At 40.3% G+C, this 22,212-nt stretch overlaps 1 protein-coding gene across 1 annotated transcript; it reads left to right on the forward strand.

The window, feature by feature from the left end:
* The first annotated feature begins 8,243 nt into the window (after positions 1–8,243).
* slc40a1 (solute carrier family 40 member 1) lies at positions 8,244–21,322 on the forward strand. The gene is made up of 8 exons (XM_031726030.2): positions 8,244–8,680; positions 8,789–8,856; positions 9,139–9,298; positions 9,687–9,802; positions 15,550–15,676; positions 16,016–16,261; positions 16,359–16,994; positions 17,776–21,322. The coding sequence occupies exons 1-8, from the start codon at positions 8,647–8,649 to the stop codon at positions 18,090–18,092; spliced, it is 1,704 nt and encodes a 567-aa protein (XP_031581890.1). The 5' UTR covers positions 8,244–8,646; the 3' UTR covers positions 18,093–21,322.
* Positions 21,323–22,212: the final 890 nt, after the last annotated feature.

Below are 22,212 nucleotides of genomic sequence, written 5' to 3' on the forward strand. Positions count from 1 at the left end.
TCATCTGTATCAAAAAATACAGATATTAATTTGTACATGGTCTATTTTTTTTTAAACTTTTTCTTTTCTTTTTTTTTTTTACCAGAGCAAACCAGTTAAATATGATATGATTCCTTCTTTTATTTATTTATGTTTTTTATATGTTTCTTCATGCCATGTTTGCCATCCCACAATGCACTTGGATGCACCATATACATCAATGGGTCACCACAAGCTTCCAAGACTTTCTTCAACCACCAAAGGTAGTCAGCCTGAATCTCCTGGCATTTATTTGGGGACTTAACGTGAAGCATTATCCAATTAACATTATTTTAATGTGCACCAAGACCAGTCAGAGTTTCAAAATAAGCCAAAGTCCTTTTATTCACTTAAACATGGCTGTCTATCGATGTTCATTTCATTAGACTTTTATCAAAGTCAGCCTTATTTGGAACCTACTGAGGTGGTTCAGGTGATGTATGTCCAGGATGCCTCCTGGATTCCTCCTAGGTGAGGTGTTTTAGGCATTTTTTTTACTGGTAGGAAACCCTTCAATAGGTCATGAAGGAGCGATTATGTCTCTCAGCAGGCTTAGACCCCCCTAAAAGAGCTGGAGAATGTGCCCGGGGAAAGTGAGGTCTAGGTATGACTGTCACTTTTCTCTCAATTAGAACCACAGATGTCAACCTGCCCCACACAGCAGACACACTTGGGTCTAATCTGGACATCTTCAGTTACCAAATATGCAGATCACACATCACAAGCTCTGGGTTACTGCAGATGTCGGGTGGGCTCGATGCCACAGCACACCTGACATTCGGTCTATAAAGGTGAACCTGTGGCTCTGCTGGGGTAGCTAGACTCATCCTTATGTCATTTGGGCCAAATATTTATTACTGTCGTTATGGACCATCAAAGCCATTAGGAGTCTCCAGTGCAATCTGAAATCAAACCAAAGCAGTGGGCCGATCTTCCTTAGAGCAGTGAAAAGCTGCTGTAACAGTCTGAGCTCATGCATAACTCCACTGCTGATAAAAACGAAACCCCCTCAGTGACAGCAGTGCTGATTTCTTGCTCCTGCAGCTGGTCAAGCACCTTTTAAACTTGACAAACACACCTGCCTGAAGCCTCACGTTGGTTCACTGCCCACTCAGCTGCAATGCCTTATTGATCGGAAACAGCTGTCAGATGTTTGCAGTCTCATTCCCTGAAAGCGAGGGCTGTCATTTCAGGAACGGCGGCCGCAGGCTGTCACAGCCGGCCAGACTGTGACCTTTGATGTTTATTGTTCTGTGGTGGAGTTGTCAGGCACATATAAAACTCTTTGGCCTTATATCCACAAAAACTAAACTGGCCACAGCCCTGTTGTGCTCCCAAAACGGTGATTACGACCATTGTTTCTTTGGTCACTCAGATGGTTGGTCATCTTTCTGTATCAGGTGTTGTGACCTTGAGACCTCAAGAGCCAGGCCTCGGGTATTTTATCAGACTTTATTGAAATATGACTGAGCTGTTCTTTAATACCTTCATTGCAACAGAGCACAAAAAAGAGGAGAAGCATAAAGAATAGATGAATAAGAGATTTCCCATCTTGCACCTGGATCCCTTCTTTAGCTGCGGCTGGTAAATGTGAGACAACTTTGGGCCACAAGAGGCAGGTCATCCTCATATTTTTATCCAGGGAGTACAAATTTAGCCGATGTAAACACAGCATGTTGTTGCACATCCCGGGATCCCTTCAGGGACAGACATACCTGCAGGTCACATGGCCACAAAATGACAGAGCAGCCGCCTGACCGCTAATGACAGCTACCTGACACAGCGGCCCACTAATAGTGGAGCTGGTAATCTGTTTGTAGCGGCTCAGTGTGTGCAGGCTTTGAGACGGTTGAGCGCTCTGAAAAAGATCACAAAGGAACTGAAGCGCCTATTGTCATCACCTGGCTCAAAATACGTGCTTATGTTACCTGTCGCTGTCAGTTTTGCTCCCTCATGCAATGAGACAGCACAGAGTGCATATGCACTGCATTTGTTTTCATGTGCATTCACAGAGCTTCGTCCTAAAATAACCCAACCTCCAACCTGCTTGGATCACACATTAAGAGTTAAATTTAGGGCTGGATTATTCCACTGGAAGGAACCTGGGCTAAAAGAAGCTGCACTGATTCTCTTTGTGTCTGTAAATTAGTGGATTTGTTAGTAATTACCAGTTATCATGGTAAAACTCAACATTAAAACCACCAAAGTATTCTTAAACACAGGACCTCCCGGGGGGTGGCATCTTCAGGGGGATCCCCTTTGGGTCTTCTGGAATGCAGGGTGGTGCTCTGGGGCCAAAAACTGTAGTTCCTCTAGTGGCCACTTGAGACTTCCTCAACAAATTAGTCAAGTCGCATAGACTCCCAACTCTACAGCAGAAATAAACAAGTTTACAACCTGCTACAAAAAACAGTTTTGGTCTATCTCAGGGGTCAGCAACCTTTAACACCCAAAGAGCCATTTGGACCCGGTTTCCACGCAAAAGAAAACACTGGGAGCCGCAAATACTTTTTGACATCTAAAATGAAGATAACACTGTATATATTGTTTTTTTTTACCTTTATGCTTTGTGTGAACAACTAAAGTGTGTTGCTTATGAAATCCATGAAGTGCTACAGAGAAAATTACATTTTATTTATATAATTAACACATTTTGAACTCTTAAAGAAATTTAACAAAAGGAAGGACACCCAGCTGAACTAAAATGATCCATGTAGCAAACAAAAACTGTTGTGAGCCACCACCCTTATATCGCCTTTGGGCTTTTGGAGCCTTGACCTGACTTTTAAAAAATAATTGGAAAAAAAGCACTATGCTGCTAAAAAATGAAAAATAGATATTTGCAAAATTCTGCCTAAATATGCATTTTATCTGGTTAATGTGTGTGGCGGGGCGTGGTCTGCAGTGCCGCTGCATGGGAGTTGGACGCACCTGAGCGGCACCCGCAATCACGCCTGGCCGCCTTAAAGTCTGTGCTCTCCGCTCTTGTGTTGTCGGGCTGTGAGCTGCAGCCGGCTGTATGCGTACAGCAACCGTGTGTGAAAAGTGGTCAATAAATAGATGCTGAAAAGCAGTGTGTTTGCCGTAGTATGTTTACAATGGAACTTCTGCTCCTGAACCTCTGCGCACAGCGTCTGCAAATCGGGGCTGTACGAAGTCACTTTCATCTTTACGCAGGACTAAGCTGTCGTCTGTGAGGTGTGAGCGGTGTTTGTTTTTAACATAGTTCACGGTGGAGAATAGCTGCTGACATAATGTGGATCCGAAGATCCATAATTGGCCTACCTGGGGTTGAAAGTCTCGATAAATGCACGGCGTTTTGGCGGGTATACCGGCTTCCGCGAGTGTGACGCTTATTTTGAGCGATGAAAAATAATAAAATATAATTTTATTTTTATATTTCAATATCACAATAATCTTCCAATTTAGACTTTTATTTAAACACAAATAAAATACACTTCAGCTAAAAACTTCTAATTTATTTTCCCAAACCACCCGGAGCCGCAGTATAAGGACAAAAGAGCTGCATGTAGGTACGACGTCTTTGTTATGTTCCTCGAGCTGTTTTAAGGTGCAGGAGGACACATTGTCCTGTGGGAGGAGACCACAGACTTGCAGCGGGTACTATTTCCATACAAGTGCAGAGTTAGTCTGCAACACATTTTAGGTGGACAGTGCTTGTCTAAGTAATATCTAAATGAAAGCTGGGAGTCAGGTGTCCCAGCAGAACATTGGATCATAACGAGAAGATCAATGTCAGTGGTTTTAATGGAGCATGCAAAAAAATGTATAAACATCTTTAACCTCTTATCAGATGCTAAGTAAGCACATTTTCAGGAAATGGAAATTGTAATGTTTATTATTTTAGCACTACCGTTCATCTATTATTAACTTTTCCATTGTGTGTTCCAAAAAGGTGGAAAGTCCATTGAGATCATTGTATTTATATAATCCTAAGCAGGACACAGATAACCCAGTAAATTAATATCTTATTCACATTTCTTCTAAGTGGAAGGTGCTCGTAATAACAAGGATAAGATGATAAGATTAATAACAAATTACACAGCTTCCAGAAAGTTAAAAAAAAACTTGCTTCTAGTTAGCAACTTTTAAAATCATGAATTAACATTTTGAATCACAGACAACTCAAATGTTGGATTTAAAGAGGTTATGAACCAGATTACATCTTAGATGCACAGTAAATTTCTGGTTTTATATTTCTGCTCAGGTTAAACTGTATCATTGAATGTAGCATTGTGCTTTGGAGCAGTTTTGCGACCTTTGGACAGATCCAACTCAGGCATCTGCTCTTTGATTCCTCTTGGAAATCCAGCCTTGAATAAACGTTTCTCATGCCTATAAATAAGCAGGAAATGAGTGACCATCTCCTGCTTATACTACTTTACCCAGTGCAATAATATTTATGAAAGGAAGAAGATGAAGATCATTAAAACACATCCCAAGCATTTTGGACATCGTAAACAATACTTTAGTGCCAAATTACACGTGAATGCTCGCCTATACAGAATTCTGGAGATGCATTTGTTTTCTTGCATCACAAAGCTGCAGTTTTTCTTTCTACACTCTTCAGAATGTGATGCAACCGGTCGTCAGATTTTAGAGTATTTTTGCAACAAGTAAGGATTTAAGTAACCAACAGAACTGCAATGAGATCCTCCCACAAAGAGCAAAGAGGCTCTGCTTCGTCACATGTCATTTTGATGGACTGCGTTCAGTGTGTTTGTGGGTGTTTTTGACCTTGAGACAGATTAGGAGCTTCACAGAGTGCATTTTTGTTTTCATACTTAAGCTTTCATAACACCACAGGGCTGAGGCGCTACAACTGGAAGGTTTAGTTGAGTTTGTGCAGAGTTTTGTGTTGCAAATGGATAAAAACAACAGCTCTAAATTTGCATCAAACCCAACAAAAGTAAAGCACTTGATCTTTGTGGTATAATATGAAAGCCACATAGAACCTGCCCCCACAGGACCGAGCACAATACAGGGCTGTATGTGTGGTTATTATTCACCGGAGTGCGCTAAAAAAACCCCCCAAAAAACCTGAACCATGTCACTGGAGAGCAGTTATGATGTTTCAGTGAGGGTCTCACTCAGCTGATCAGAGTTCATACAATGTGCAGTTAAAAGAAACATGCATGCAGGTGTTCACTGAGTGTTTATTGCGGGCCGAGGAGGCTTCATCCATGCAACCTGTAATTACAGCCGTAATACTGTTCTGTTGACAAAGTGCACAAATGCAAGTCATCCGAATGTGCACTATGTACACAAGTTTTATCTGTTTACCTCCAAACTCACCTGCAGCAGCAAGCAGCAGGTAAACAGCTCCACTAGGTCAGCGCAATAACCAAAAGTTTCTTTTGTATGCGGCATCACGTGGGCAGAAAATGCTCCATTAATCTTTAACTTTTGACATAACTCTGCTCTCCCTTGGTCTTTGGCTTTTCTCTGATTTGATTTAAAAGAAAGAATGGCATGCAAAACAATCATACTAGATCTAAAAATAAAAGTGTTTAATTTAAAGTGAAAGGTTAAGTCTTTACTGATATTAGCTGTAATTAAATTAGTCTCACAGTTTTTATGTAAATCTGATGTAATATCCTACCAGAAAAGGTATATATCGTCATAGCTGGCAAATTGTAAAGCCTCTGCTCTGTATTTTGAAAAGTACTGAAATTAAATATAAATTACGACTTCAAATTTCTAATCTACAGCATCACAGAGCTGCAGATAGTTTTCATACGTTACACATAGAGTACACATAGAGTACACAAAAATATTAAATGAGTTACATTTCCTGGCACGTTTGTCAAATATTTTCACAAAATAATATTTATACTTCAATGAAGCACTAATAATATTGTATTATTAGGGTATAAATATGTAAGTTACACATGCGTCATGGTGTTTTAATGCATCAGTTAAAGTTTATTTATGTAACTGTATTAAAGCATTTAAATGCCTGGTATATAAAATGTGTAAATACCATAGACTGTATATAAATGACAACCAAAGACATTGTGACATCATAATGTTGACCAAAGTCCAGGGCGAACACCTTTTCACCTTTACTATGTTCCCGTTTTGAAACCAGATGTCACGAGCTACATGCATGCAGAGAACTGTTAATCACATGCTGAAGCAAACTGCGGTTTATGCTTCTTTCAGACTCCAATAAAAACCACAATGTACAAAGTGAACTTCATGTTTCTTTCAGAAAGAGTTAAAAAAAATCAAATGAGTCCACAAATTATTAAGAACAATATTTTGTGAGGTCATATAGCCCATTAAAGGAGGCAAAGGGCTGTTTTCAAACATACATCTATGCAACCAGAGTAGTCGCCCCTTAAAAGAAAAGCATTTTAAGGCATTTCCACGTAGGATTAATTTTTTAAGACTCTGGATATGTGAACAGCTTATAAAATCTGTGCGCTACAAGCAAGTCTTGCCACTCATTCAGTTATCTAAATTAACTTTATTGTGGTGACCAGAACATAAAATTGTTATAATGACATATATGTCATATAAAAAATATATGCTTAAACAGTTTGTTGACTTTTACACTTGCTGATGCAGGACTCTCCAGTATGCTTTATTTCTACTTCTTTCGATTATATTTTAATATACAGTATTTGGGCTTCACATCATGTATGCATTGCTTTAGAGTTGTCTACCATATCAAATGCGAGAGAACCTGGTACGTGGCTGCTGGTGGTTGCTGGTACTGTCAGTCACACAGAAGGTGCTGCTCTAAAAACATCCTTCATAGATACTTGGATAGACTTTGGCAAGTGTTTGTAGCCGATGTCTTCCATTGCAAACTACGGTCAACTGCTGCAATCTGCTAGAGAACAAAGCGATTGCAAAGATTTTTTTGGTGCAGCATTTTGCACTTCTTTGTGACCAATTTCAGCAACCTCAAGCAACCACACGGTTGGTTGAGGAGTACAAATTTTTCCCTGGCAACCAGTTTTGGCAGATGGTCACAGCAAAAATGGTAAATGGACTCATTCTTATATAGCGCTTTTCTACTCAATCTTGAGCACTCAAAGCGCTTTACACAACTTGTGCATTCACCCATTTATACCCATTCACACAGCATATTTTTCTTAGTGCTTTCTACCTAACATTCACACACACATTCATACTCCGATGAATGCATCGGACAGCAACTTGGGGTGTCTTCCCCAAGGATATTTGGCATGCAGACTAGGGGAAGACAGGAATTGAACCACCAACCTTCTGATCAGTAGCTGCTCTACCGCCTGAGCTACAGCCACCCTGATGAGTAGTTAGTGGTCACTTCACTCTAAAACTTCAACAGGCCTGTATATTCTCCTTCTTTAACCTTTCACCTGTTCTCTTTAGGGGTCATCACAGCGGATCATCTGCCTCCATCTTAACCTATCCCTAGCACCTTCCTCCGTGACATAAACCCCCTGCATCCTTGAACCTCCTCTGTGGTCTTCCTCTTCTTTGCTTGGCAGTTCTATATTTAGTTTAATACATTTTAATTAAATTCAATTGAGTTTAATTTATATAGCACCAATTTAGAACAACATTGGCCTCAACCCTCTTTATAATGTCAAGACCCTACAATATTAGACAGAAACCTCAAATATCAGACGACCCCCTATGGGCAGACACTTGGCGACAAGGAAAAACTCCTTCTTAACAGGAAGAAACCTTCAGAACCCCTGCAGGGAGGGGAAGCCATATATTGTACATATTTAATACTATTCAAAAAATTTTAATTGTCTTACCAAAATATTTAAGCTAAAAACATTGTTAATGTATTTTTTTAGCTAACAATTTTACCTGTCATGCATGCTATTATTAATTTTTCAATATTGGGTCCATTATAGTTAGTTTAATTAAACAGTTTAATTTCCTCATTTATATTTTTATTATTTTCCTTAAATGTCTGTATAAAACTTTAATTTCTTTTCAATAATAATAATAATAATAATAACAATAATAATGTTAATGATAATGATAATAAATAATCGTGCACGTGCACGTTGCTAGGAGGTAAACAAGTGGACGAGGGGAGCATTTCAAACCGAAGCTCACCTGTGTGAGAGGAACCGGTGGGTTTAACTGTAACAAGGTAACAATGACACCATTTTCTGCTCCTATAGTGCTTTTTTTTCCTTTTTCTTCTTTTCTTTTTTTTCTTAAAGTGGGAGGACCGCGTCTGTTTTTGACAGGGGGGTAAAGAAAGGGCAGTCACGTGACCGCGCGGAGTATATTCGAGGCGGGCCGTAAACAGAGCAGCAGCAGCTGCGGAGAGCAGAGCCGAGCAGACCGTCCACAGGAGCTCAGCTGACAGGAGCGCGTCTCCCGGTTTCGTGTCCCTGCGACCCACCCGGCCTTTCGGGCTATAAAATTATTTCTTTCCAACTTCAGCTACAGTGATAGCTAAGTTTGGAGAGGAGAAAAAGGGAGAAACGCCGTGTCTTCTTTTGTTTTTTCTGGTTATTGTGTCAGTTAGGTGCAGAGGTAGTCGGAGTCGACCTCCTTTTGCATTACAAAAGGGGGATCTAGCTGAAGCGAGAGAATATATATTAGACATATCAAGCCGGTTGTTTCTATCTGAAGAGCTTTAAAATGGATAACTCTGGAACTAAAAAGACGTGCATGGGTGAGTTGTTTTTCTGTTGCAGGAAAAATTACTGAATATTTCCCCGGAGAGGAGCCTGAGTGTCACAGATGGGTATCGAGCACCAGCTGTAACATGTTTTCTCCACAGAATCCACCCGAGACTTCTTCACCTCGGCCAAATTTCTCATCTACATGGGCCACGCTCTGTCAACATGGGTGAGCACACACTGTTTGTAACCAGCATTGTATTATAACCATGCTCATGTCCATCTAACTGACATCACACAGTAAATGTATGCATGTTTACCACGATGACTATATTTATTTGTGGCCATCCAGTGTTAAATCAAACCTAATGCATTATTAGTTTTTGTTATTGCTGCTTTAAATGTCATTATAATTGCTCAACCTCACTTATTTGTCTACCTGCAGCTAGCCACACAGTGCTCTATTTACAGATAGCTTTAAAAGGGTAATATCTGAATTTAAATTCCTCAGGGTGACCGGATGTGGAACTTTGCTGTGGCAGTTTTCCTGGTGGAGCTGTACGGGAACAGCCTGCTGCTCACTGCCGTGTATGGGCTAGTGGTCGCTGGCTCGGTGCTCCTGCTGGGAGCCATCATCGGAGACTGGGTGGACAAAAACCCCAGGCTTAAAGGTAAGTTTAATCTGGGCTATGTGTGGCACTTTTTGGCTGAGTTTGGTGGGCTTAAATTGGGTTTCTGGCAGTTCTTTTTGCTGGTCAGATGTCACAACACCTCTGACATTTGGCCCATATAAGGGCCAGGACCTGTAGCTCGCCCTGAGTCAACACCGTCAGCTAAGGACAAAGAAAACTGTAAATAGTTACTGCAGTCTGGGATGTAAAACCAGGTGTTTGACTGTGAACATGAGCTCCTTTGAACACAGACATTTAACAGTTAAACTGGAAAATAATTACACAGAGGAATTTGGCAAAGACATGAAATGAGCTTCTTTGCACCATAATGAATGTGTTGTGTCTGATCAGATCTCTGTCCCTAATGCCCGTCGTGGTCTTTCCACAGTGGCCCAGACTTCGCTGCTGGTCCAGAACAGTTGCGTCATCGCGTGCGGGGTCCTCCTCATGCTTGTTTTCCAGTTCAAAGACCAGCTCACGGAGCTCTACAATGGATGGATTCTGGTAAGATCCCCTCTCCTGTTTCAACCTGTTTTGGTGGGGATTTACACTGAAAGCATTTTTACCTCCTTTCTTAAAGCTGAGGTTGAAACGTTCCTACTTTCACTCACTGGTACGAGCTTCCCTGTCAGTGTGATTTATGGAGTGAGCACAGCTTTTCCACGGAGGATTGCAACAGATCCACTAGAATTTTCTAATTTTCGTTTGATCTCACTTAATCATCTTGAAATCATAAACTTATTATAAGCAAATAGATGAATGAAATCTGTACAATTCATACTTGAGTATTTAATGCTTTAGTTTTTTTTTGCTGTAGAAAGAGCCTCTTCCTAAAATATTTGTGGGTGTAACCTGTCTTATCAAACGACTATCAGGACACAGCCTGAGGTGGACTCCCATGCATACTCACTGAAGCATCAAAAATAGTAAAAAAATAAAAGATAATAGAAAATTAAAAAATAAAAAGCCTATCAGATAATTTATTCTAATGCAAACTAAAAGCACCCATTCACTTCAACACATCAAATAATTAAAACACAGTTAACAGCAGAAAATCAGTAAAATGTGAAAGTGAAAATGATTATTACATATAATTAGTTTGTAGTACAGCGATCAATTATTTAGATATTTAAATTTTTTTCTTTCAAATCTAATCCGGTGTACACATGACTGCTGATGAGTACAAATTTCTCTCTAACAGACAGAACTTCTGTTTTTATAATAAACAAGAAATCAATAATTCCTCATTTAAGTTTCCTCTTTCCCTCTGCCCATGATTTCAAGGGAAACACCCAACAGTTAACACCAAAGCAAGTTAAAATTTCAAGACATAGCAGTATTCATATTTGCAAAACCCTCTCTACTGTCATCAGTTCCTCCTTAAATTAAATAACGCCGCTCTTGAGGCAATTGGACAAAACATGGCACTTGAACTGAGTTTACATGAAGTTTATTCTGAATAAAATCAGTCAAATCCGAGAAAGGTTCCCATAGTTGAATGAACCTTGGGAACCTTACATTCATACGTTCATACTATGAATATTTTCTAGGCCCTCAGAGTACACAGGAGTGGGCCCGTTTTCACTCTTTTAAATGAGTTTTATCCAAAATTTCTAATCCCTCATAACTTCTATAAGTACCAATGATATTCACATTAAAGTTCTGTTAAAAACTGTAGCTGGATCAGGTAGCACTACTCATGTCCGTTAAACCACTGGTGCTCGTGTAAGGGAACAAGGTAGGTTTGAAAAATTAATTAAGGCCTTTATTTTACAGAGCTGAAGAACTTGTAAATTACACCATCACGTAGCAGCTTTTGTCTTCTTCAGGATGTGACTTGAAGAAGCGAAAGCTCATAAGCGTTGGTGATACGCTGATACGTGTTTCATAGCCAATCCAGCGCCTTGTACTACGAAAGAGTTCATCATACCCAGGGTATCTTTCCTCTATCTGGATTCACTTACCCATAACACTGGCAATCACACAAAGCTGGTTATCACCTCGGCCCTGCACGTTCACATGATCATATGACTCGTCCACAGAAAGCAATCCCTACGCCAGAGACATTATCACATTATGATCAAATGGCGATCACAAATCTCTAAAAAACATTTAAAAAATATATAACAGCAAAACGCAACAATATTGTTAAAAGGACACAGTTAATGCAGAAAACCATTATTCTGATTTTTAGTGTAGAGAGCAGTAAAATAAACATTTTAATTCCACTTAATTATTTTCTGGCTGAGGCTGAAATAAAATGATTACTTGATTTTTTTTAAATTTTTTTTTCCCCCACTGCTGTAGAGTCTTTACTATTTAAGGGTTTGAGTAAAGATTAAATACAAAATCAATATTCAAATGTAGTTTACAGATTAGATATGAGGTAAGCAAGTACATTAAAGGTGTCCTGGTTAGGATCAAATGTTAACGATTAAAGTAAAACTGTTGTACAGTTTTTTATGGCAGATAAAAAAAACTAAATGAAGTAAAGTTGCGTCAAACAATCTATATTTTTCAGGGAAACAAAGACATTAAAATGCTCCTACTCTCCTCGTAATGAAATCTTTTAGGAATGGTGATGCTGTTTTCTGAAGACTGGTTAGTAGGAGTTAATTTCATACCCGTTGGTTTTCATCTGAAACTTAACATGCTCTGGAGCAGGTTACCATGGCACGTTAAGAAGTAAATCACCTTCATAGTAAAGAAAACCCAGGGTTAACCCTTAAGTTACCTAGACAAGACCAAGTCGTGCTTCATAGTACAAGTCTCAAGTGTCACAAGTGTTGCAATCTAAAGATCTGTGTAATTTTGAACATCAGCGTCATGCTCGAGGGATTGGATGATGGAAAGTTTAAATTAGAAATTTGCTGTTGTAAATGATCAGGAAACAGACCAAACATCCAGGGAACAAAAACATTTGTTCCTGTTGCTGTCGATCCTAATATACTGATAGTCAGGATGGTTACTGAAAAAGTTGTACTGTACAAAAATTTGATTACTTTCCTTAGATTGTGACACTTGGAGTGGCTGTGAAGTTGACTTATTTTTAGTTTTAACAGAGTTTTTCAGCCCTGAAAATTTCAGATGTATATCTCATTTGATTATGAAGGTATGAGGGCTCAAAATATTGGAAAAATAAAAAATTTTGAATGCAGGTTCATCAACTCTGAAAACATTCAATGTGTGCCGGTAAAGGTTTACTTCGGAGCAATTAAATAAACTAAGATTGAAATAGTTAGCTGATTCTGAAGGAGTCATGTGGGGGATTACTCAGATTTATTTATTTATTAATGCATTGATCCAAGAGTGTCCACATAAACTTGTCTGTAGCTAAATCTGCACCTGACTTCAATTTTTCTCCCTGAATGCAGATGTGAAGCATTACAGTTAAAAAGTAAAACACTTCCAGGAGAAAGTCAGTAATGAGTTTCTCTAAAGTTTGACTTCACTTCAAGATGAATCTTGAATCTTGAGTACAGGAGGGTTAGAAAACAAGTAGATTCTCAAGCCTGCAGTAGATTTAACATACGAGTACATACATACTACAATAGGAAAGCTACTGGGGACCAGGAAAGTGTTTCAGTTATTTCTTTTTTACACTTGTTGAGCTATGTGACTAAACAGGAGCTCCATCACTGTCAATATTTTGATCTCCACGATCCAGAGATCCAGGACTGCAAACTGCTCGAGTTTCCGTTTATCACAGGAGGCGGGTTTGGGTGTCGGGTTGAAACACAGAAGGCCTCCAGCGTTGTTCTTTTGTGTTTGCAGTATCTGTGGGAAAATGGGGCTATTTCTCTAGCGGTCAGAGAGTTCAGAGCGCTGGCCGTTGTCGGAGTGCTGGTGGAGGTGGTGAGAGGCTGGTGAAACAGGAGATTTAGTGTCTTGCTGAACGCTGTGCAGTCAGCAGGTTGTTCAAGGCCAGTCACATGACACAGAGAGAAATGTGGCTGGGCCTGCTGAAGCATTTGTTTCTATACTGACCAGAGCAGCTGTGTGAAAATGCATGCACAGACCCACAAACAGTCTGCCTCAGAAAAATGTGCAGTTTCTGCTGAAATTTTGAATTTTAACTAATGATATAGATTTTTTTTTCAACAGGAAGTTATTGATGTGACACGTAGTGGGAACGGTTGACCTCTGATTTCATTCCTAAAGATTTTTGCCATTGTTATCAGCTAATCAGGTCGGATTTTGAGAGTTAGAAAGAGTTGAGAAACTCATGTACCCTTTACCCTTGACACCTTCTGTTGAGGGATCTGGTCCATGCTTTGCAGCCAGTTAAAAAGACCCACTTTTTGAAGACAGGTTCCTGTAGATGTTTGTCACTGTGACAGATTCCATCTGAACTTGTTGGGCTTCATACTCTCACTTGACACTCAGTTCACACTGGCGTCTCTCTGTTATCCACTGTGGTGAAGCCAACATTGAGATTTTTCTAGTGTTTGTTTTTGTAAGTTTTGGCATTTACTGCAGATTGTAGCGGAGTGCACAACCTTACGTAATTTATGTTTAGCCTCATTGTATCTTTAATAATTACTCTGGTGGTGTTTCCCCTTGGTAGACTGCTTAGTGGGTCCGGGTGATGCACCCTGGGGTTAGTCAGGACTAGCTTCCCTGTCATCAGACTTAGACATTTGGGGTCAGTTGGGGTCAGTTCAGTATGTTTTTAGATGATTGAACGCTTGCTGGGAAGCTTTTTCTGCCCTTAGAGTCAGCTCTAGCCTCTATCTTTTGTTCTCCCGTCTCATATTTCCTACTGCCCCTCCCCCCTTAAACCGTCACAGCAGAAACAAACATGACCATAAATGACTGCAAAATGGAGAGTATAACCCTGTCATAAAATTTCACAAAGGCACAAAAATGAGGCAAGCTAGATAAATAAAAATATGCATTTTAAATCTTTTTTAAAAATTATATTTATCTGTTCCCTTGGCTAAACTGTGCAGCTGTACTGGAACAGGAATGACTACTTTGGACCCCTCCTCCACCCTAGAAACAACTCCTTTTTAAGTCAAAGGTCAAATCAGTATGGGTCAATACAGATCCATCAGTGATGAAACATCAACGTCTCTTCCAATGGGAGATTTTGTACCAGTATTTTAAATGGGAAACATGGAAAAGGGGACCATAGCCCAGAAAAAAATCTGTGAAATTCAGTGACATAAAGGGATGACAAGTAAAATAAAGCTTAAGACAGTGCTGTCCAACAGATCAAGAAATTAAGTTAATGGTTTTCATTCTTTCATTGGAAATCCAAAGAGCTGGAGAATCAGTGCTAAAGCTGGCTCATGTGGTTCAGCAGCGCCTTACTAAGACACTTTATGTTGTTTTTTTTTTCTTGAATTTCCAACCCTATCATATTATCCTCTAAAAAGCAACAGTGGACTCATGTGTACTTTCTCTTTCTCTGGCACTCCAACCAAACTCCGTATTGGATTTAGATTCAACCACATGCTAAATAGGCAGATTTTCATAAACCAGAACATGCCACGAGGTACACATCAAGCTTGGGACTGCAGGCTTTTCTTTTTGGGTGTCCCAAAAGAGATGTTAACCTGAACTCGAACGTGAATTCTTGATGGGTTTATGGATGACCTTGTAAATGTTAAAAGTTAAATAAAAACCATAATCTAAAATAGTAATATATTATTTTAGAATATATAAAATAATCATGCTTTAGTCGAAGGCAGCTGGACTCCTTTTAGGTGTTTCATTTCGTCTGAAAAGCTGAGGAGTTGCAGGTGTTTATCTTCTTATAGGGCTGTGATCTTGGAAATTGTCAAGACACGCCCAGACGTGTGAGGATGTTTGTGTGTCATTAAGGTCACAGTGGTGGAGGTGTGAATGGCAGCTCAGTTGCCTAGGAAGGGATCTCAAGATTGTTTTACAGGTAACTGATAGCTGGTGACATAGGCCACCAGTTCGGTTCAACGATAGCCGCTCCAGTTGAACCTAAATGGTCTCCTTTTTTCCTCTGATGAGTTTGTTGGTCTTGAGGAGATTGTGTAAATCAACATAACTCAAGTATGTGTTCCTCGAAAAGGACTGAACTGTGTAGCTTTGTGGCTTAATGATGAGGTTTTTGGACTACAATGGAATTCGATGACATGGGGGAATTAGAGCTATCCGAATCTTAGTTTTTCATGTTTCATGGGAGTATTTGGAGAACAGCCTTGTCATTTTATCACACAAAGTCAGTCCAAATATAAAACTACTGTTACATTTTTTTTTTAAACTATTTTCAGACAACCTGCTACATCCTGGTCATCACCATCGCCAACATTGCCAACCTTGCCAGCACGGCCATGTCCATTACCATCCAGAGAGACTGGGTGGTTGTTGTAGCAGGTCAGGACAGCAGCAAGTTGGCAGGTAGGTGTATGCTATCGAGTGGTGGCTTATCTTCAGATGTAGGCCTCATATGATCTGTTATCAGGTCATATGTTCAGCTGGGAGGACTTTGAACCCCGGATGCTGACTCGCTCACATTTTTTTTTCTTTTTTTTTATGTCACTGCAGTTTTCCATTGATTGTCACAAGCTGTTAGAAGAACACTTTGAACTGGTTGACCCTTATCAATCCGCTTGTGCTAGTTCTTAGTTTATATTACTGTAAACGCAAATTTTAAGCCCATAATCAGCTTTTTTATATCAATGTGTTAAATTAGCTGTTAAACTAACTAGCTCCTCCTTCCACTCCCTTGTCAAACAGATATGAATGCCACAGTGCGGATTATTGACCAGCTGACCAACATCCTGGCTCCCATGTTAGTGGGCCAGATTATGGCCTTTGGCTCTCATTTCGTTGGCTGTGGCTTCATCTCTGGCTGGAACCTGTGCTCCATGTGTGTGGAGTACGCACTGCTGTGGAAGGTCTACCAGAAGACACCCGCACTGGCTGTGAAAGCTGGACAGAAGGAGCAGCAGCAGGAGCTCAAACAGCTCAGCCCTACAAAAGGTAAGTGCGGCATTATCTGTTTGTATCGTTGGGGAATAAAACTGACTGTGTTTTAGATTTGGTAATCGAGAACCTCCGTTATTCTGCCCTTTGACAGATTTGGAGAATGGCCAGAGTCCTGAGGAGTCGTCTCAGCCACTTATGAACGAAACCTCCGTTGTTGCCAAGTCTGACTCTCCCAAACAGCGCAGCTGTTGCTACCAGATGGCTGAACCCGTGCGCACCTTCAAGGCCGGCTGGGTGGCCTACTACAACCAGAACATCTTCTTCGCCGGCATGTCCCTGGCCTTTCTCTACATGACGGTGCTGGGCTTTGACTGCATCACCACAGGCTACGCCTACACACAGGGCCTCAATGGCTCGGTGCTCAGTCTGCTGATGGGAGCCTCGGCCATCTCAGGCATCTGTGGCACCGTCGCCTTCACTTGGGTTCGCAAGAAGTGTGGCCTGATCCGCACTGGCTTCATCTCCGGCATGGCCCAGCTCTCCTGCCTCATACTGTGTGTCATCTCAGTCTTCGCTCCTGGAAGTCCCTTCGACCTCAGCGTCTCACCCTTCCAGGACCTCTACACCCATCTGATTGGAGAGAAGACCCTGCCTGAAGCTGTCCACAGCCTGACCGGTGGAAACATCACTACGCCTACTACTGCCGCACCAACCCAAGAGCTGCCACCTATGCAGTCCTACATGTCTGTTAGTCTGCTGTTTGCTGGCGTAATTGCTGCTAGAGTTGGTGAGTGAAGTAGTTTTTTTTTTTTTTTTTCCCCAATCTGGGAATACTTTTACTGGATGCGGTGCAGAGATTTACCAAAATGGATTAGTACGCCAGCTATTAGTGGCCAAGTCCAGATGGATAGAATACATCTGAAATCAGCAGTCAGTGGACAGTTGGAGAATTTTAAAGACTTAAAAAAACATTGTTAGTTTTGACTTGCATATCTCTCTTATTTCAACTGTACTTTTATGCTACACTATTGTATTTCAAGTCATGCAACAACAGGGTCGGTCATACTGTTGTTTGATAGTTCTTGCCAACAAAATTTCTATAAAAACACCTGCTGGAGATGATCAGTGTATGACCAGAGGCGGTTATTAAGTGGACTCCAGGGAAGGTCTCACTGCACATTATAGTCATAACACTGGTAATAAAAAAGGTCCACGCACTCCAAAGTGCTGATGTCCATTTTCTTAGGTGTGTTTATTTTATTCGTTAGGAAATTGGAGTGTTTAGGAACTCCTGCTCATGCTTTATTGGCATGTTCATTTCCTCTGACCAGATAGCAAATTTTAGAAATTATCACTTCCAGACAGGTGACTCAAGCAGCTTGACATGTTGGACTTTTATATAACTTGTAAGAATGTCCCACAGGACCTCTGCAGTATCTGCAACCTTTGATGCCAGTAATATTGCCTCATTATTCCTAGTAGAGCTACTGTTGAGTACTGAAGCTGTTTTATTATGGATATAAAAAGATTATTAGAGCTGACTGTTGATCTCTGCCTCTGCCCTGCAGGTCTGTGGTCCTTTGACCTGACAGTGACCCAGCTCATCCAGGAGAATGTGATTGAGTCAGAGCGAGGTGTGATCAACGGCGTCCAGAATTCCATGAATTACCTCTTAGACCTTCTGCACTTCATCATGGTGATTCTGGCCCCGAACCCAGAGGCCTTTGGCCTTCTGGTCATCATCTCCGTCTCCTTTGTGGCCATGGGCCATATGATGTACTTTCGGTTTGCCTTCAGGAGCCTGGGCAGCCGCCTCTTCCTCTGCTGCTCGCCGGAGCAGAAGGTGGAGGCGGTTGACAATCCTTCACTTCCTACCACCGTCTAATCCCATTAAAGAGACTCTGTCCTGGGTACATACATCTCAAACCTTACACTAGCCCTGCATCTTATTTATCTCACTAACATCTTAGCTTGTAGCTGGCAGAATGCTAACGTAAAGCGTAGACAACATGCTGTTGGTAGCCATTAACCATTAGCAGTAGCAGAAGAGTAGAAAATGTTAGAAAGTACTGAAACTTTAGATAATGCAGGGGTTTCTGTAGTGTTTTCAGTCTGGGAGTCAGATGAGCGCCTCAGCCTTACACCTATGGATCCATGCTCCTTAACACATGCATGCGCTGTCCAACAGGGGTCCATTGCTTCTGGGTGCTGTTGGAGAAATCATGGACAGTGCACTGTAAAATCCTCTCCACCTAACAGCCCGCATGTAGCTGTAAAGATTTCTAAAAGGTGCTTCAGCATAAAAAGGGCAGAATGAGATAGAAATCTTATAGAGGAACCTGACGATCAGGACGCCACTCGGGTTGCCTCTCAGTTTGGGTTCGTTGGTGCTGTCGCTGCATCCGCTCACTGTTCTCTCATAGACTTCTTTCTATTGTGCTGGCTTACATATATATGTGTGTGTGATGAGCAGGTTGTGGATACTTTTTATTTAACCAAACAGAAAACTGGGATCTAGTCTCTTTAATGTGTGGTGTTGAGCATTTAGCTGTGTTTATTCAGGAAATGCAGGCGGTGGTTTTTGTAATGACTGCATCATCAGTATTGTGTTGTGTGCTTGCAGTTGTGCCATATGAAACACAAACATCCTATGCACCCTTATCAATAGCTCGCAGTTACCAAAGTTAAAGTCCATACATGGCTTAAAAGGAAGTGAGGGAAACCAGTTTTGGCTGTCTAAGCATTCCAAATATACACAATATTTTGCATCCAGTGAAAATCTTACTGTATCTGAACCCACTTGGAGATTGTATCTAATCTTTTTTTTCTGGTAGTTTACAATTATATGAAGACGTGTTAGGGCCGTTCTAGGAAAAAACCAAACAAACTTGAGAAGAAGGAGGAAGTGGGGTGAATTTCTGTGGAAAAAAACTCCAAGATTAAAAAGCTGTGAAATCACACTAAAACAAAAAGAAAACAGACATCATTTATGAGGAAAAGAGAGAAAAAAAACCCTCAATATTATTATAACGTAAAGTTGTAAATTTAGGGGAAACAAAATTTTTGAGAAAGTTGTCTAAAAAAAAAAAAAAAAAGATATATGTGGAAAAAAAAATTACAACTGCATAATAATCTTCTGCATAATCACAAATGCAGAAGAAAAGTCAAGATTTCCTGAGATTAAGTAATAAATTAGTCTAAGAAATTTAGGTATTCTTTGAAATTACAAAACTACCTCTTAAGTCTTTAAAATTTACATTTTAAATTTTAAGAAACTCTTAAAATTGCAAATTTATCAGAAACAAAACACCGTAGATATTTTGACATTAAAGAAAAAATACTTTATTCTCTAAAATAAAAATAAATTTATTAGTACAGTGTACTAGAGAAATATTTTCTTTGAGAATTTTGTCATACATTTATGAAGATTAAAATTGGACTCATAAATGTGTTTAGTTATCTGAAAGAAGTCGATTCTGATTATGTTTTGAGCTAAAATTAATGAGAAATTAAAACTCTTACAGAATATTAAGATATACAGTGTTGTATAGATTTACAACTTTAATAAAAAGAAGATATATCCAAGTTTCTTTCCAATTTTTTTTTTTTTATATTTATTTTATTTCATTTTTTTCCTCAGAATACCACCCTTACCTCCACAAGTTTTTTTTTTTTTTTTTTTTTAAACCTTGAACGGCTCTAGTGTGGCATCATATGAACATCTTAGTCTTTTGAGTTCTCTGGAGTGATTTTTTTTTTCCCAGTCGTGATTGTCTCTAACTCAGGCACTTTACGTGATTGACTTCTGTCTTTACACCTAATGCGTGATCAGGCATTAGTTCAATATGATTTTGCACAAATCTGAAGTCCCGACTTCACCCGAAACCCTCCGCACCATGCACAGTAATGCATTCTCTCTTCAGATGTCGTTGTTTGGCGGGAGGGTACTACGGCACATATTGCAACACCCAGCACTACTACCACATGGTCATGAGGAAAAGAAAAAACCTACCCGAGTTCCTGTGAAAAACAGCCTCGGTTTACCTCAGGCGCTCCCACGTTTCCTCAAAAAGCTACTCAGGGATCTGAGTCAGCAGCTCTTATCTGAAATCACTTTATGGCAATAAAACCCTCAATCTTTACCCAGCCAGGGTTGAAAACGTACCTATTTAGGGTTTTTTGGCGATTCTGCGTGCCGTTTTTCCCATGAGGTGATTAAACAGATTGAAAAGTTTAATTTTGAAATGAATGTTTCCAGGCCTTTACAGAATCACTATAATACAGCAATATCTATATAAAGAGCGTAGCATTGAAAACCCCAAAGGTCTATTTTGTTCCCCGTAGAGTCAACCCTTCAGTTGTAAATGGAATAACATGTTTTCTGCTTACCTTGCATTTTTACCTGTATCCGTTCCACCTCTGAACCTCCAAAATTTCACACGCCTTAATGGAAACTAGCCTCCCCAGACTGGCCGGTGCTCGCAGATGAAAAAGTTAACCACGATTCCAGCCACGGAGGGTAGACGTGTTTGGGTTGGAAGGCGAGTTAACCGCACCAGGTGTAGGAGAACAGAGGGCCATTTTGTAGGGCCCGTGAAACAGGATGGAGGAGCTTTATTTTCATGTTCCACCTGCTTCACATTCAGTCTGCGCACGGGAACAAAAGCAGCTCTCAGAACAGGTCTGCTGATTCAGGAATATCCCACATGGTCATAAATGCTATATTTTCTAATGTAAATATATTTAGCTGTGAGTCGATACAAACTTAATTGGAAAACAGAAAGAAAATCAGAGTGTATACTGTTGTTGTGCTGTTTGAAACCTTTTTTTTACATTTTTATATATCTAGTGTCAACACTTTGTGATTCTTTTTTCTGTAAGCTGTAGTTCCTTTTCATTTGAGCACATCTGTATTTTATTGCTTTCATCTCTTTCTACAAACATATACATATAAATAAAACTCTATATATCAGTGTTATTGTAGTTTGATAGAATAAAAGTGTGAAATCATTAAGAAATCCTTTTCGTGTAATAATCACACTCCACTGAATATCAGGAGGTTTGTACTGGTTGTAGTGCATGAGGTGTCTTAAATAAAGAAAACCTTTACAATCATTTCTCTGTAAAGTCGTGTTTGTGTGTGTGTGTGCGCCAGTCTTGGCCTTGGCTGCCGCTCTGTGAGGTCACATACCACAGCAGAGTTAGCCGCTAATTTCCTTTTTCTCCAGGCAGCCGGTGTTAAACTGAGCCAGGTGACCTGAACTTTAACACAAAAGAGTGAGCTGGATTTGCACAACGTGAGCAACAAATGAGCATTTGAGGCTCAGGCACATTAACGAGCTTTGACTTTAATGAGGGTGGCCTCATGACTCAGCATTCTGTAGTGGGTCCTGTCCTTGCTGCTCGGCACCGTGCAGCCTGATTGGCATTTGCCATATCATAGCAGAACTGGCAGGTCCACCACTGACAACCTGTGCTTTTGATGATGATGAGATGAGAGCAGATTTTCTGGAATTGTGCAGAGCTGTAACTGCCATTGTCAGTTTAACATGGGTTTATAATAGTAGATTTGAACATAAGGAGTGATGTTAGTGCAGGAGCCCAGCTGACAAGGCATTCACTGAGTTGAGAACCACCCTACATTGTGATACAAGAACCTGTTTGTTTGTTTGTTTGTTTTTTGCTGTCAGATTACTTTCATGTAGGGCTGCCACGATTAGTCGACTAGTCACGATTACGTCGACTATCAAAATCGTCGACGACTAATTTAATAGTCGACGCGTCGTTTGAAGCTTTGTAAGATCCCAAAAGATGCAGGAATAAGTAGTAGGATTTAAGAGTGTAATAACGGACTGAAACAGAAGATGGCAGCACTGCATGTACAAGGATGCCAGCTGCCGTTAAACCCCGAAGAAGAAGAAACTGTCCCAGAATTTATAGCGCAGCTCAGCTCAGTTTCCAACAATGGCGGCAGCTAGTTAGTTTTAATGTTACTGTTATTATTC

Source organism: Oreochromis aureus, linkage group 16 (assembly GCF_013358895.1).
Source record: "Oreochromis aureus strain Israel breed Guangdong linkage group 16, ZZ_aureus, whole genome shotgun sequence".
In the NCBI taxonomy this organism is placed as follows: domain Eukaryota; kingdom Metazoa; phylum Chordata; class Actinopteri; order Cichliformes; family Cichlidae; genus Oreochromis; species Oreochromis aureus.